This window comes from Bombina bombina, chromosome 7, assembly GCF_027579735.1.
Source record: "Bombina bombina isolate aBomBom1 chromosome 7, aBomBom1.pri, whole genome shotgun sequence".
Taxonomy (NCBI): Eukaryota; Metazoa; Chordata; class Amphibia; order Anura; family Bombinatoridae; genus Bombina; species Bombina bombina.
The window spans coordinates 110,233,711-110,250,559 of NC_069505.1; the positions used below are offsets into that span (position 1 = coordinate 110,233,711).

Sequence of the window (16,849 nt, forward strand, 5' to 3'; positions counted from 1 at the left end):
TGACTTTTCTCAGTTCATGGGCAGTTATTTTGCGCCTTGGTTTTTCCACACGCTTCTTGCGACCCTGTTGACTATTTTGAATGAAACGCTTGCTTGTTCGATGATCACGCTTCAGAAGCTTTGCAATTTTAAGAGTGCTGCATCCCTCTGCAAGATATCTCACTATTTTTGACTTTTCTGAGCCTGTCAAGTCCTTCCTTTGACCCATTTTGCCAAAGGAAAGGAAGTTGCCTAATAATTATGCACACCTGATATAGGGTGTTGATGTCATTAGACCACACCCCTTCTCATTACAGAGATGCACATCACCTAATATGCTTAATTGGTAGTAGGCTTTCGAGCCTATACAGCTTGGAGTAAGACAACATGCATAAAGAGGATGATGTGGTCAAAATACTCATTTGCCTAATAATTCTGCACTCCCTGTATATATATATATATATATATATATATATATATATATATATATATATATATATATATATATATATATATATGTGTGTGTGTGTGTGTTATAAAACTAATGGCTAAACCATATGTCAATCTCAGTGTCATTCTGTTTGATTAATTTGTATGATCTTTTAGATTATTTTATTAGTATTTGGTTACATCATCTATTAGTATAAGATCTATGTGATATCCCCTGGAATCAGATTGATATGTTTAGTTTTTCATGTTGTTTATGGGAGATTGATTACTAGTGGCTTTGTGAACCACAAGGCCTGGTTCTGGGGTTTATCTAAACTCAGCTAACAGAATTAACTTAGTCCAGTGACCTGATGAAGAAATGGAACCTCGAAATGCGTTGTGTTTGTCATATAATCTGGTGAGACTCAACAGAGTAAAATAGCTATGTTGGTGGATCTTCAATGATATACAAGTTTCCTTTTCCTTGTTTTTATGTATTTAATTACGTTGTTTTGACATATGTTTTAATAAATATATTATATTTGTATTGAACAGTATTGTTTAGGTGCTGTCTATTGTTTCTATTACTCATTAAAAAAGAAAATTAATAGCCAAATACTAACTGAAATTATGTTTTAGCTACAATAATTCCTTTTTATTTCTTCTTCTTTTTTAAATGTACTAAGGCTCAACAGAAACTTATATTTTTATCCCAAAAACCATAAAATACGTACTTGGTATTGATTAAAAAATGTTTTATTACACTGTTTGTGCACACAAAAGATAGTAATAAAACACATCTTCCATAAAGATGACAAGTGCCTTCTTCTTGCTGCAGCTAATATGTAGGCAACAGACAAGTAAGTTGTTCCAACCAGACTTTCCTTTTTTCTGACTTGCATGATTGGATAGAGCATGTCACTATCAGACATGTTTATATTCCCTTCTATTATCAAATGTTATTTGTTCTCTTGGTATCTTTTGTTGAAAAGTATATATGCATATCCTTAGCAGCAGCAATGCACTACTGGGAACTAGCTGGTCTATTGTCATTGACTCACCAGATGTGTTCAGTTAGCTCCCAGTAGGATTTTGCTGCTCTGGAGCAGACTTTAACTAACATACAGTAAATGCAAGCAACAGTGCAATAATAAAATGATCTCAAATATATCATTTTCTTTATGCATTTTACCGCCTCTTTAAGACACATAAAACTTCATTTATCTGAAATGTATATTTGAAACATTTAAAAAATAAACTGTGGCTCTTTGTCATCAATAGAGTGGATCTACTAGGTGCAAGTGCTTAGGCATTTGTGTCTCCCAGCCCTGCAATGCCCATATAGTCTCCCCTGCCGACAGCAAGCCACGAGGATATGAAATGTACCATATATCAATGTATTCTGCTGTTGCTGTGGCTACTACAGGTTGATAGAAAGTATAACATTTATTTTAATATATTAAAATATGTGTCATTCACAGACCCACATTTGCAGCTGAAACTGCTCTCTGCATCAGCTGACTTAAAGTATACTCACAACAAGTCTAAGGAACATTCACAGACCCACATTTGCAGCTGAAACTGCTCTCTGCAGCAGGTAGTTACAGGGAGATAGTCATCTTATTATATTTCACCCCTGTTTTCTAATAATGTGTATGTTGTAATATGTATTTGCTATTATTTGTATTCTGTATTTAAAATGCATACTGGAGCACACTGATGGGGCATTTATCTTGCTTGTTAAATGGTTTTATTTTCCTCAATGGATACCTCTCTTATCTCTTTAATTTGTGATCTTTCTCTGTGTTTTTTTCTTGGTTTTTATTTTCTTTTTGGCCTGTATGACCCCTAGCACCCTCCCTTAACTTTTTTGCAGACCAATATAACACTAATTTATCTTTCCCCCCAGCTGACTTAAAGTATACTCACAACAAGTCTAAGGAACATTCACAGACCCACATTTGCAGCTGAAACTGCTCTCTGCATCAGGTAGTTACAGGGAGATAGATAGAAATTTTGGTTTTTGGAGATTTTAACATCGATTGGCTGAATCCAAAAAATAACAGTTGTCGCTCGCTGTTTAAATCTTTGCAGCTAACGCAATTAATCTCCTCCCCAACTCGCATAAACATCAAAAGCCATAATCATACCCTGCTCGACTGGATTCTCTCCACTTCTCCCGACCGAATCCAGGAGGCAGGTGTTCTCCCTAACAATTTCAGTGACCACTGCTTAGTGTACTGCGTGCGCAAAATAAAGGCAACTAAATCCTCTCCCAAGGTTAAAATCACCAGGTCCTTCAAAAAATTTAATCTTCAATCATTTCTAAATGACATCAAGAACCTCCCCTGGCACAGATTAAACCTAATCCCAGATCTAGACTCTGCAGTTGAATTCTTTCAGTCTGAACTCCTACAAGTTTGGAATTTACATGCACCGCTGCGTAAGGTGAGAGTAAAAGGAGCACACTTGAATTGGATCACAGCTGACCTCATTCAAATGTACCAATTTCGGGATTCATTGTGGTCAAAGTTCAAGCATACTGGCTCTATGAATGATCACTGTGTATATAGAAATTGGCGAAATATATGTACTAAACAAACAAAATTGGCTAAGGCGCAATATTTCTGTGAAAATCTGAACAATAATATATGTAACCCTAGAAAGTTTTGGAAACTCATAAATAACTTACAAAATCCACCAATCCACTCCCAACCCTCCACTGTCAATATGGATAACCAAAACCTGCAACTCCCCTTAGAAGTAGCAAATGCCTTTAACAATTATTTTGTAGGATGCTCCACCACCCTGATTGACAAACTAATAAATGGCACGCATCCTGAAGCTACAAATGTGGATCAGGCCCCACTAAAACAGCAAAGACCCAATATAGAAAAGTTCAATTTTAGACCTGTACCCTTCAATGTCATTAAGAAACACCTCGATAATCTAAAAATGAAAAACCAGTCAGGACCTGATCAAATCCCAGCAATGCTGTTGAAGCTCAGTGCGCCGGCAATTGCTAAGCCTGTTGCAACCCTAATTAACGAATCCTTGGTGTCTGGATACATACCCAAACTCTGGAAAACTGCAAGAGTAGTGCCTATTCATAAAAGTGGGGAGTTAACCTTGGTTTCTAACTATCGTCCTATATCACTGCTCCCTGTATTGTCAAAAATCTTAGAAAAATGCGTCCATACGCAATTATGCGAGTATTATCAACTTTCTAACTATCTGACCCCTGATCAATCAGGTTTCAGACCAAATCACTCCACTACAACTGCCCTCCTAAAAGTTTGCAACGACATCCAAACTGCCATGGAACAAGGAGACCTAACTGGAGCTATTTTCCTTGATTTTGCAAAGGCTTTTGACACAGTGGACCATGACCTACTGCTTCTCAAACTAAAAAACTCTGGTATTGCTGATCACCCGTTAACCTGGTTTAAATCATATGTATCGGATCGATCACAATATGTCTCTGTCTCTAACAGTGACTCCCTCCCTCTCCCAGTCACGTGTGGTGTTCCCCAAGGTTCCATTCTCGGCCCCCTACTATTCACATTATTTATAAATGATTTGCCTAATGTCTGCAAATCCTCAACTGTACACATGTACGCAGACGACACGGTAATCTATGCAAACAAATCTGATCTGCTGCAGCTTGAAACAGTGCTCCAAGACCAGTTCACAGAGGTAGAAAAGTGGATCTCAAAAAACAAACTCTTCCTAAACACTGACAAAACAGTCACAATGATCTTTGGAACGGGACCTAAAATACATAAATTACAAAATTCCCATCTTCGCATCAAAACAAAATAGAATTTCACGCTGACCGCAGTCCACTCTTTTAAATACTTAGGTATGTTGTTAGACCCCAATCTATCTTTTGGACTCCACATAGAAAAAATTGCCTCTAAACTTTATCCAAAACTAGGTGCCCTGTACAGAAACAAATCTTGCCTCAGCCCTACAGTAAAGGAAAAGATTGTACAGCAAATGCTGATGCCTATCTTGGATTATGGGGACATAGTATATGCACCTGCTCCGCAAACTCACCTTAATAAACTAAATACGTTATATAACTCGCTCTGCCGCTTTGTGCTACAATGTAACTACAGGACCCACCATTGTGACATGCTAAAAGAACTAAACTGGCTGTCGCTGGAATCCAGACGCACCCTCCATCTTTCCTGCCTTGTCTTTAAGAGCCTTTCTGGGAAGCTCCCACCCTACCTGAGCAGAATGCTCTCCCCTGCTATTCCCACCTCCTATAACCTCCGATCCAATAACAGCACATTATTTAGCTTGCCACAATACAAAAAGAAAGCAGCTCGATCCTCCTTTTCCTACCGAGCGCCACAATTATGGAACGACATCCCGCACACTTTCAAACCTTCCCCAAGCCTAATATCCTTTAAGAGATCTCTCTTTGCATATCTCAAAACAGAATGCTCCTGTCATGGTTGATTAAATATTTCATACCTGCTCTATGTTAAATGTTTGCATATATTGTGTATTATTATTGTTTTTGTATTTTATTGTACCCTATAGTATCAATGCAATGTTTTGTGGACCCAGGACATACTTGAAAACGAGAGAAATCTCAATGTATCCTTCCTGGTAAAATATATTATAAATAAATAAATAAATAGTGTTTGTAAAAATAAACCATATGCTTTAAAGGTACATAAAACCCAAAATGTCTATTTCGTAAGTCCGACAGAGAATACAATATTAAAAAAGTATTTCAATTTACTTATAGTATAAAATTAGCTTCAAGGTCTAAGAAATTAGCATATGACCTACCTAAGTTTAACTTTCAACTAAGAATACCAAAAGAACAAAGCAAAATTGATGATAAAAGTAAACTGGAGCGTTGTTTAAAATTACATTCCCTATCTGAATCATGAAAGTTTATTTTTGACTGTCCCTTTAAATTACATAAAAATGGGGCAACGTGAATAATAAAAACATACGGTAAAGTTGTTTTACTATGTGTAATTAAATATTTGTTATTGCAATCCCAAGCTATAAAGCTGTTTACACTGATTCTGAAACTGACAGGAAGTATATGTTTGTTCACAACTCATCCTTATATACTAACTGCTCAGTGGCTGATAAAATAACACACCTGTATTAAAGGGCCATAATACCCAAATGTTTAAACACTTGAAAGTGATGCAGCGTAGCTGTAAAAAGCTGACTAGAAAATATCTCCTGAACATCTCTATGTAAAAAAGAGAGATATTTTACCTCAAAAGTTTCTCAGTAGCTACCTCCCATTGTAAAGGATTTCTAAGCAGCATATTAGTGTGTCTGTCCTGGGACAGCTTAGGGGATGAGCCTCATGCACTCTCATATTATTTCCCTATTCAGCTTACTATGAAATCTCATGAGAGTTAAGTCAAATCTTATGAGATCACAGTAAAAGAGTTCATGACCTCAGCACTGCTGATGCTGATTGGCTGCTGTTCATTTCTTCATTTTTTTATTTTTTTACCTGCAGCTGGGAGCAGCTGAGTATAACTTTTTACACAGAACTTACTCTGCTGAGCTGAGGAGATTGTGAGGTAAAATATCTTCCTTTTTTACATAGAGATGCTCAGGTGATATTTTCCGGTCAGCTTTTTACAGTTATACTGCATCAGTTTCAAGTGATTTAACATATGAGTATTATGTCCCTTTAATATAAATGAACAGTTTTATTCTGGAAATATCAGTTAAAAAAAAAGAATACATCATTTAACAGTGGTCATTTAAAGGGATAGTAAAGTCCAAATTAAACTGTCATGATTCAGGTAGGGCGTGTAATTTAAAACAACTTTTTAATTTACTTTTATCATCTAATTTGCTTTGTTCCCTTGCTATTCTTAGTTGAAAGCTTAGCCTAGGTAGGCTCATATGCTAATTTCTAAGCCATTAAAGGCTGCCTCTTATCTGAATGCATTTGACAGTTTTTCACAGCTAGAGGGTATTAGTTCATGTGGTTCATATAAATAACATTGTGCTCATGCACGTGAAGTTATTTAAGAGTCAGCACTAATTGCCTGAAATGCAAGTCTGTCAAAAGATTTGAGATAAGGAGGCAGTCTGCAGAAGCTTAGAAACAAGGTAATTTCAGAGGTAAAAAGTATATTTCTATAACAGTGTTGGTTATGCAAAACAGGGGGAATGGTAAATTAAGGGATTATCTATCTTTTTAAACAATAACATTTTTAGTGTTTACTATCCCTTTAAGGTTCATGTAAAAACATCTACTTAAAGGGACAGTCAAGTCAAAATTAAACTTTCATGATTCAGATAGGGCATGCAATTTTAAACAACTTTTTATTTGAGTTTTATCATTAAATTTGCTTTGCTCCCTTGGTGGTATTTTTGAAAAGCTAAACCTAGGTAGGCACAAACTGATTTCTAAACCACTGAAAACAGCCTCTTAGCTCAGAGCATTTTGAAAGTTTTTCAGTTAGACAGTACTAGTTCGTGTGTGCCATATAGATAATGTGGTGCTCAGTCCCGTGGAGTTATTTAGGAGTTTGCACTGATTGGCTAAACTGCATGTCTATCAAAAGCACGGAGATAAGGGGCAGTCTGCAGAGGCTTAGATACAAGGTAATCACAGAGGTAAAACATATATAAATATAACTGTGTTGGTTATGCAAAGCTGGGGAATGGGTGACAAAGGGATCAGCTATCTTTTTAAACAATAAAAATTCTAGTGTAGACTGTCCCTTTAAGTTTATTGCTGAGCTGCAGTTTTCCACATAACAGAAATAGAATCTAGTGAGGGCTGCTGAGAATGTGATTATTACTTATACATCACTTACATTCCCTCTTTTCTTCCTGTTGTATATTTTATCAACATCAATTGTCAAAAAAGATTTTGTTGAAGCAGAGAATAAGCGCAAATTACATTACACAGAGTTGTTTGTGAGTTTTGAGCTAAAAGTGTATATTTTTCTCTGAGCCTTTTAGAAGAAAATAGTCACCTAAGTGTAGCATTACCCACTTTGTGCACAGAAATATCACAATGTAATGGCCAGATTCAATCTGAAAAAACCTGTGTCTTATCCTATGTCCTGTTATCAGAATTATACCTGTTACTATAATGCAACAGGAAAACAAAGCATTAGATTTACGTCTCATGGATGGCTGTTACAGTCTATTTCTAACTCAAAATTGACTAAATATTAAAGTATTGTTTTGACTTAAAGGGACAGTCAACCATAGAATTGTTATTGTTTTAAAAGATAGATAACCCTTTATTACTCATTCCCCAGTTTTGCATAACCAACATAGTTATATTAATATACTTTTTACCTCTGTGATTACCTTGTATCTAGGAACCTCTTCCAGCCCCCTGATCACATGACTGACTGTTTATTATCTATTGTCTTAAATTTAGCATTGTTTTGTGCTAAATCTTAAATAACCCCCTGTGCCTGAACACAGTGTTATCTATATGGCCCATGTGTACTTTCTGTCTCTTTGTGTTGAAAAGAGATTTAAAAAGCATATGATAAGAGGCAGCCATCAAAGGTTTAGAAATTAGCATATGAGCCTACCTATGTTTAGTTTAAACTAAGAATACCAAGAGAAAAAACTAATTTGATGATAAAAGTAAATTGGAAAGTTGATTAAAATTAATAGTCCTATCTGAATAATGAAAGTTTAATTTATACTAGACTGTCCCTTTAAAGGGACAGTCAACTCCAAAAATGTTTTTGTCTAAAAAGATAGATAATCCCTTTATTACCCATTCCTCAGTTTTGCATAACCAACACAGTTATATTAATACACTTTTTACCTCTGTGATTACCTTGTATCTAAGCCTCTTTTAACAGCCCCCGATCACATGGCTATTTATTATCTATTGACTTTCATTTTAGCCTATTAGTGCTGTGTCGTGCATAACTCCGGGAGTGAGCACAATGTTATCTATATGGCTCACATAGATTAGCAGTCTCTTGTTGTGAAAAGCTAATAAAAAAAGCATGTGATAAGAGACTGTCTGTAGTAGCTTAGAAACAGGCAGAAATGTAGAGGTTTAAATGTTATAAAGTATATTAATATAACAATGTTGGTTGTGCAAAGCTGGGGAATGGGTAGTAAAGGCGGTGTCTATGTTTTTAAACAATAATTTTGGTGTACTGTTGACTGTCCCTCTAAAGGAACATAAAACTTTCTCGCGGTGCACATTCATTCATCAACCCTTAGTTATTAGCTCCATAGCAAAGATATATATTGATATAAGTTCCTTTTCTTACCGCACCGCCGGCCGTCTCTCTGTTGAGTGTTTTTTTTGTGTGTGTGTGTGTTTTGTGTGTGTTTTTTTTAACTAATTCAAATCATATTGTGTGCCGTACGCACCAGAGTTATGCACGCAATATGATTGGATGCCACATTTAGAAAGAAAAAAAAACCTCAGAGAGGCGGCCGGTGGTATGGTAAGAAAAGGAACTTATATAAATATATATCTTTGCTATGGAGTTAATTACTAGGTGTTAATGAATGAACATTGCAATAAAACAAACGTAGTTTTCGTTTTCTGCTTGCACAGTGACAAAGTTAACTGCTATTCCTGGAAGTTAAAGGGGACGTAAGGCCTTGTAATTACAAGACATTTCTTTTGTGTTAAAAAAATACTGCTTTATTTAACCCATTGGAAAGGCTAAACACATAATAAACATGAAACTAACAGATTAACCTTTTAATGCCGTTATGCCGTTCTATTCCGTCATAATTACACTGGGATTTAGAGCCGTTATGACGGAATAGAAGGTCTTAGCCAACGGCTGTCCGGAAGCCTTCTGTGCTTCCTGAAATTGATTGTGGTCTGGAGGGCGTTCCTAGGGTTGTAGGGATGCCCCCCAGACGCAATCCAATAATTAAAATCTTGTGATCGGTGCACGATCGCGTGATTTCAATTTGTCTACATCGGAACAGTTGTTCCGATGTAGACACTTTAGCCCTGGCAGGAAAGGGTTAAAGCATTTATATGGACACTAAATTATATGTTTACTACAATTGTGCAGCATGTGCACAGTTAGTTACTTCAATTATATGCGCACCTTCTAAAAAAAAAAAAACTTATTTTGATTTTCTGCAAAGTGACACTGTTAAAACACCTCCCGCCAGGAATGAAGACTTGAGGAGATCAACAAAGTACTTTGCGGAACATCAAAATAAGTATATTTTTTTGAAGGTGCGCGTATCATTGAAGTAACTAACTGTGCACTAGGGATCTACATTCGGATCCTTCGTAAGGATCCAAATGTGGAAGGAACCACTTGTGTCCTTCGGATATTTTCGTAGCTGGGTTGATTCCTGTGATTCCCACACCAAGATCTGTGCATATCCAGATGTTAAGAGTGGGGATCTTTTACAAGAATCAATACGGCTACAAAAATATCCAAAAGGCACGAGCCGCTGCTTACTTCCGCATTCGGATCCTACTATGCACATGGTGCAAAATTGTAGTAAAAATAAATTGTTTACTGTCCCTTTAATTAATGCATTAGAATAATGTTTTTAAAGTTTAATCAGCTTGGCAATTATAGCAAGGTGAGAGAGAAAAATCATACCCGGTGCAGATATTTTATAAACTCAACTTTTTTTTTCAAATGTGATCTAAACATAAATTTCTATTTAAAGAATATTGCTAAATACCTGAATATAATGCCAGTAAAGTTTCATTCGCTTTGCTTTGGCATAATTGCATTCAATCAGTCTTGGCTTGCTGTTTACATCAACCAGACATCTGTTGTCATCGTCATCAATCGTTGGACTGAGGACTCCCACGTGGAGCTGCTGGTTACTTGTGTAGTAAACGCTCTGCAAACAAGGAAACACTTCATCAGCTTTACAAAACATGCAGTTCATCATGCAAATCAGTTAGAATTGACACTCCTACCGCTTGTTTAAGCTGAATGAGATTTAAAGGGACACTGTACCCAAAAAATTTCTTTTGTGATTCAGATTGAGCATGAAATTTTAAGCAACTTTCTAATTTACTTCTATTATCAAATTTTCTTCATTCTCTTGGTATCTTTATTTGAAATGCAAGAATGTAAGTTTAGATGCCGGCCCATTTTTGGTGAACAACCTGGGTTGTCCTTGCTGATTGGTGGATAAATTCATCCACCAATAAAAAAGTGCTGTCCAGAGTACTCAAACCAAAAAAAAGCTTAGATGTCTTCTTTTTCAAATAATCATAGCAAGAGAACGAAGAAAAATTGATAATAGGAGTAAATTAGAAAGTTGCTTAAAATTGCATGCTCTTTCTGAAGTACAAAAGAAAAAATTTGGGTTCAGTGTCCCTTTAATGAATCTAAAAAGTGTGTCCCATCTAAGCTGCTGGAGAGAAGGTTAAAGGGACAGTATACATCAATGTTCTTAAAACTGCATGTAATAGACACTACTATAAAGAATAATATGCTCAGATACTGATCTAAAAAATCCAGAATAAAACCTTTTAAAAACTTACTTAGAGATTCCCAGTTTAACACTGTTGATGAGGTTAGGCCGGGACACCCAGTGAAAGGGGCTAAGAAATAGGAGTTAGAGCAGACACTCCCCCCCCCCCCCCCAGCATATGAAAAATACAGATTATACAAGGAGCTGCATGAATCTGTAGACATCAGTATACATCTAAAACGTTGGGTCTTGGTTAGCAAAACTAAACATTGTTACAAAAACACCCCAAGATGGGCTATATAAATGGATCATCTACAAAACATTTATGCAAAGAGAAATCTAGTGTACAATGTCCATTTAAACGGACACCTTGTAATTACAAGATATTTCTGTATTAGCCAAGTCGTAATGTTTTTAAAACAAATTAGCGTCTTTTCTTTACTACATTTATTTATACATTGCACTACTGAATTTTGCATCACTATACAGATAGATGATAAATGACAAAATAATAAAAACAAATTTGCAACATCCCAACCACCAATTTAACTTACTCAAGGAGCCAATCTGGACTTTAGTCACTGTCATAAAGTTAGTGTAAAGTGAATTGTTTTGCAGTTGTTATTGGATAAAGCCAATTAGGGACATGTATGTAGCAGGATTAGCCTTCATATGTCAGGGTGCATTTCAAGTTCTGAAAATTAGAAATTACTAAATTTTCAGAGCTAAATTAAATAAAAACAAGGCAAAATAAATAATCCAAATATAATGCAGTTCTTTCATTATGCATAAACTTTTATGTAAACATTTTAAGCTGTTTACTGTCCCTTTTATTTTTTTGTGAAGCATATAGCCTTTAGATGTTGTGTCTTTTAAACTTTGCAATATATTTGCATTACTTATTGTATCATCTTTCCTTGCAAATTAACTGAAAATTAACTGAAAATTGTTTTTTCTCAATTCCACTAAGATTTTATAATAGGCTCCACCATGTTGAAAACTAGATTTTCTCTTATCTAACTCTTCAGCTGAAGACAATTAAGCACATATATGAAACAGGCAATAACAGAGTGTGCAAACAAGACTGTGCTAGATAGTTACTTTACTAACCCTATATTCCATACAGCCTTGTGTGCCACTCTCTTTAATTTAATTGCCTGTTTAATATGTGTCTAATTGTCCTCAGCAGAAGAGATAGATAAGGGAAAACCTAAATTTTAAGATGGCAGCACCTATTAACATATATAAATTAAAGTACTTTATAGAAACTAAGACTTTATATTAATATGCTCAATGTTTAATATAAAATTAAAAAATACATCTACATACTATTCTCAAGCTAATCTTTGCTTTGAATACATAATTATGCTTACCATTAAAGGGACAGTGTACTGAAACATTTTCGTTCCTTTAATATGCTCCCAATGGTTAATTTCACCAGGAGTGCATTAAATTGTTTATAAATAGATCCTTTAACTTTATTTCTGTATTTGGAAAAGCTGCCTGTGGTATACCCACCTATACTGAAAATGTAAATACTTAAATTGGCTATAAACAAAGCTATGTAAAACTATCCATCATAAGAAATTACACTCCTAGTTGGAGTAGGAGAGATAAGTAATAAAATGTTAATTTTAAATTATTCTCTTTAAGAATTGAGAACTGTTATACAGATAGAGATAAGATAATGATGCATTGGTGCAAACTCTTCCTATTTTAATGAGTTGTGGCTTCAAAGAACAAAATCAGCTATTTCATATACAAAAATAAACCTTACATTTTCATACAATTTATACTCTGCTGCTAATATAACAAGGCTTTGGAAGCAAATTAAGGGGAATCATTTACAGTATTCTGTCCCTTAATTTACAGTATTTTATCCATTTTATCAATTCAGATTCTAATGTTAGTTCAGTGGTAGGTATGATAATAAACATATTTGTCTGACTCAAGATCTTAAAGGGACAGTCAACACAAAAATTGTTATTGTTTAAAAACATAGATAACGCCTTTACTACCCATTCCCCAGCTTTGCACAACAAACATTGTTATATTAATATACTTTATAACCTTTAAACCTCTACATTTCTGTCTGTTTCTAAGTCCCTAAAGACAGCAACATGATTGCATGCTTTTGTATTTGCTTTTCACAACAGGGGAGTGCTAGTTCATGTGAGCCATATAGAGAACATTGTGCTGACACCCGTGCATTCTAACAACACAGCACTAATTTGCAAGTCAATAGATAATAAATTTAAAGTCATGTTATCAGGGGGCTGTCAGAAGATGCTTAGAAACAAGGTAATCACAGAGGTAAAAAGTGTATTAATATAACAATGTTTTCTGTACAAACTAGGGAATGGGTAATATAGGGATTATCTATCTTTTTAAATAATAAAACAAATTGAGTTGACTGTCCCTTTAATAACATTAAGCGCATAACAAAAATACAGAATACAAATCTACTTTGCTCCAGTCTCTGCTAACTAAATGCTGGTGAAACTTTTAATGTAATAAAATCACACAGTGACTCAGAATTACTTTGGTAAGTTTGTTGACAGTTTTTTTTGTCATTGGAAAGTTTAAACACAAGGATGATAAAAGACTGGACAGATAAAGGTTTCAGTTGTACTGAGCTCTACTGCTGAGTGAATTGGAAGATAAATGAACTTATCTCCCAGTTTGTATGCCTGTGCCAAACTACTGTGCAACACAATTTTAAGCAACATGTTTTTTTAGGCACTGCTGGAAATTTTCCAAAGCTCTGATTCATCTTCACAACTTTCTAATCTATGAAAAGTAATGTAACCTTTGTATGTGCTGTGCTGCTTGGGAGAGAAGGTAGAACTCCCCATGCAAATGCCCTTAAATAGCACAAAATGTCACACGTAGGTTAAATTATGTTAGCGTGTGCCGGATTTACTTATTAAAGCATTCTGACCTAATGTGTGGTTTCTTAGGAGAACTGAATATATTTTAAGGAATATTCAAAAACATACAAGATGTCCTTGGAGCCAAAAATAAAAACACTTTCCTAAATGTGATAAATGGTCTGGAGATGCACAAAGGTTCAGGAACCAAAAAATGTGTTTACTTTCAAAGTAATAATGCATTTAATATGCTGATTGACTTCTACCAAAAGCAGCATGTAGTTTTGCCATGTTGGTATTGACACTCAGGTCACTTTTTGTCTTTGTCTAGAAGTACAGTTACCAGACACTCCATACAGTTAAATAATCTTAACAATACTGATATAAAGTGATTGGATCACTGTAAGTATGGTTTTCTGCTGTAATAAAAGAAACATAAACTAGAATTTAAAGGGACATGAAATGCAAAATGTTGTCTCATTAAATCTTTAAATTAAAAAACTTTGCAATTCAGTTTTTATATTTAATTTAAGGGGACAGTTTAGCCTAATTGTTTTCTTCCCTTTAATTAGTTCCCAATGATTTATTTTACCTGCAGGAGTGTATTTAATTGTTTAAAAATATTTCCTTTACCTTTTATATTGACGTGAAATAACTAATTCTGCTTGTGGTATCCCTAGCTATAATGAAAGTTTCTATACTTACATTTACTGTAAGAATAGAAAAGCTGTGAAAACATAGTCTGCATGCAAACTATTACAAAAATAAGGGTAAAAGCAGGAGGAATTGCTTAGGACAGGTGCTAGATTTATATATATATATATATATAAAAAAACAGCAGGTCCCCTCTACATTCTTGGTAAAATGCTGCTTTCTTTTTTCTTGTAAAATGAATCCAGAGTAATCTGCACCCTATGCAGGTGTGATGCACTCTGTGAAATGCAGTAATCAGCCAAATTAGGTATGCCCTTATTTCTCTCTATCCAATATGACCACATACACAGAACCCTGGTCATTCAATTGTTCAAACAAACAAACAAACAAACAAAAAAAAATATATATATACATACATACACAGTTACATAGTTATCAAAGTCTGGTGGACCTGATCCGACAGTGCGGATCAGGTCCGCCAGACTTCGCTGAATACGGCGAGCAATACGCTCGCCGTATTCAGCATTGCACCAGCAGCTCACAAGAGATGCAACGCCGCCCCCTGCAGACTTGTGGCCAATGGGCCGCCAGCAGGGGGTGTCAATTTCCAGCGATGTGTGTTCGGACAGGTTATGGAGCCGCGGTCTTTGTAACCGCTGCTTCATAACTGCTGTTTCTGGCGAGTCTGATGACTCGCCAGAAACAGGGGCCATCAAGCTTGATACATATGCCCCATAGTGTGTGTGTATGTATATACAGTATATATATATCAGCTGTTTGACTTCAAACAGAGATATAGATCTTTTAAGCTGGAAAATATGCAACTGAATTGTATCCAGTAACTATATTAATATTGTTTCAAGAAAAACTGCAATAAATATAAGCTGCTTGCAGATAATGCTAGCTATGGCTTGTAAACACCTTGCAATTACAAGACTTTTCAGTAGTCTTGCAATAAATTAACATACACTATGAGTGTGAAAACTTTCTGAATATATTAACACCTTCATTGCAGCGCTTATATTTAAATGTCTTCAGCCCTTGCCTTATTTGGAGAAGCCGATTTGAACTTGTTACAGCCGTAGACACTGATAGCCACTGTCATTTTATTAGAAAATTGGAAACAAATATATAAAAGGGATAGGCTTCTGAAACATACAGTGTGGATTTCTAATTCTCAGAAACCCCACAATTCTTGTAGTAAACCTACATAAAAGGGGGCAAAATAAATAATCAACATATACTATGTATAATTATACATTTTATATTACAAAGTTACTGTCTCTTTAAAGGTAGCTAAATCATAAAAAAATGACAAACCACTATTTAAACAAATTAAAGGGTCAGTAAAGTCAAAATTAAGCTATCATTTAGATAGAACATACAATTTGAAACAACTTTCCAATTTACTTGTATTATCAAATTTGCTTCCATCTTTGCTGTAAAACACACCTAGGTAGACGTAGGAGCAGCAAACAGTACTGGGAACTAGCTGCTGGTTGGTGGTTGCATATATGTTTCCTGATATTTTTAGCTAGCTCCCAGTAGTGTATTGATGCTCCTATAGCAAAGGATACCAAGAGAATGAAGAAAAAAGGATAATAGAAGTTATTTGCTTAAAATTATATGCTCTTTCTGAATATTAAAAGAAAATATTGTGGTTTCATGGCTCTTTAAAATATTTGCTGCATAAAAAGCTTTTCTTTTTTTAAACTAACAGCGAGTACATTTTGGTGCTCTGTTAGTGGCAAGTGTCACATCCCAATAGCTTGAAAAATGTTCTCTTAGTTTTCAGCACAGAATTATTTGTTTTACAAAAAAAAAAAGTGACATTTTAAAAAATTGTCTTTTAGATTCAAGAAAGTTAAAATCTCTGTTCAAATGCTCCTGGTTTGGTGCTGACATATTCTCACATTTATTATGAGGGACACTCAAGTTAAAATTAAACTGTCATGATTCAGATAAAGAATGCAATGTTAAACAACTTTAAATTGACACTTTGAGTCATCAGCTCCAACTGAGTATATGCAAAGAAATCACAGAATATACAGAACATATTTGTGATTGGCTGATGGCTGTCACATGATACAGGGGGAGTGGAATGAGACATAACTTTGAAATTTGCCAGAAAAAAACCCAACCACTACTCATTTGAAATTCAGACTAAGTGCTATTGCATTGTCTTTTTATCAGGTATTTGTCGATCATGCAAATCCACTGTATTTACTGGTCCTTTAACCTCTTCCAACATAAGCCATATAAATCTACTTGTGCTGCTTTAGCAGGTGGCACTGCCATTGAGATACAAGTGCTCAGCTCATTGTCACACATTTCATGTCTCATACATAAGTGCTTGGCCTACGAGATTTTTATGCACAGTTTTTCTAGCTGTATTGCTGCTACCTCGCCACGTTACACTAGGTCACAGTGTTACAAAAGGTGCAGACAAAAAAAATGACAATTACACCTTCAGATTAAAATTCATCAGAAATTTGTGATGA

The 16,849-nt window shown here is 35.2% G+C and overlaps 1 protein-coding gene across 1 annotated transcript in view; it reads right to left on the minus strand.

The window, feature by feature from the left end:
- GALNT18 (polypeptide N-acetylgalactosaminyltransferase 18) overlaps positions 1-16,849 on the minus strand; it is a 960,883-nt gene that overhangs the window by 35,026 nt on the left and 909,008 nt on the right. Inside the window, exon 10 of the mRNA XM_053720241.1 lies at positions 10,078-10,242. Coding sequence (XP_053576216.1) covers positions 10,078-10,242 — 165 coding nt within the window. The remainder of the gene's footprint in view (positions 1-10,077; positions 10,243-16,849) is intronic.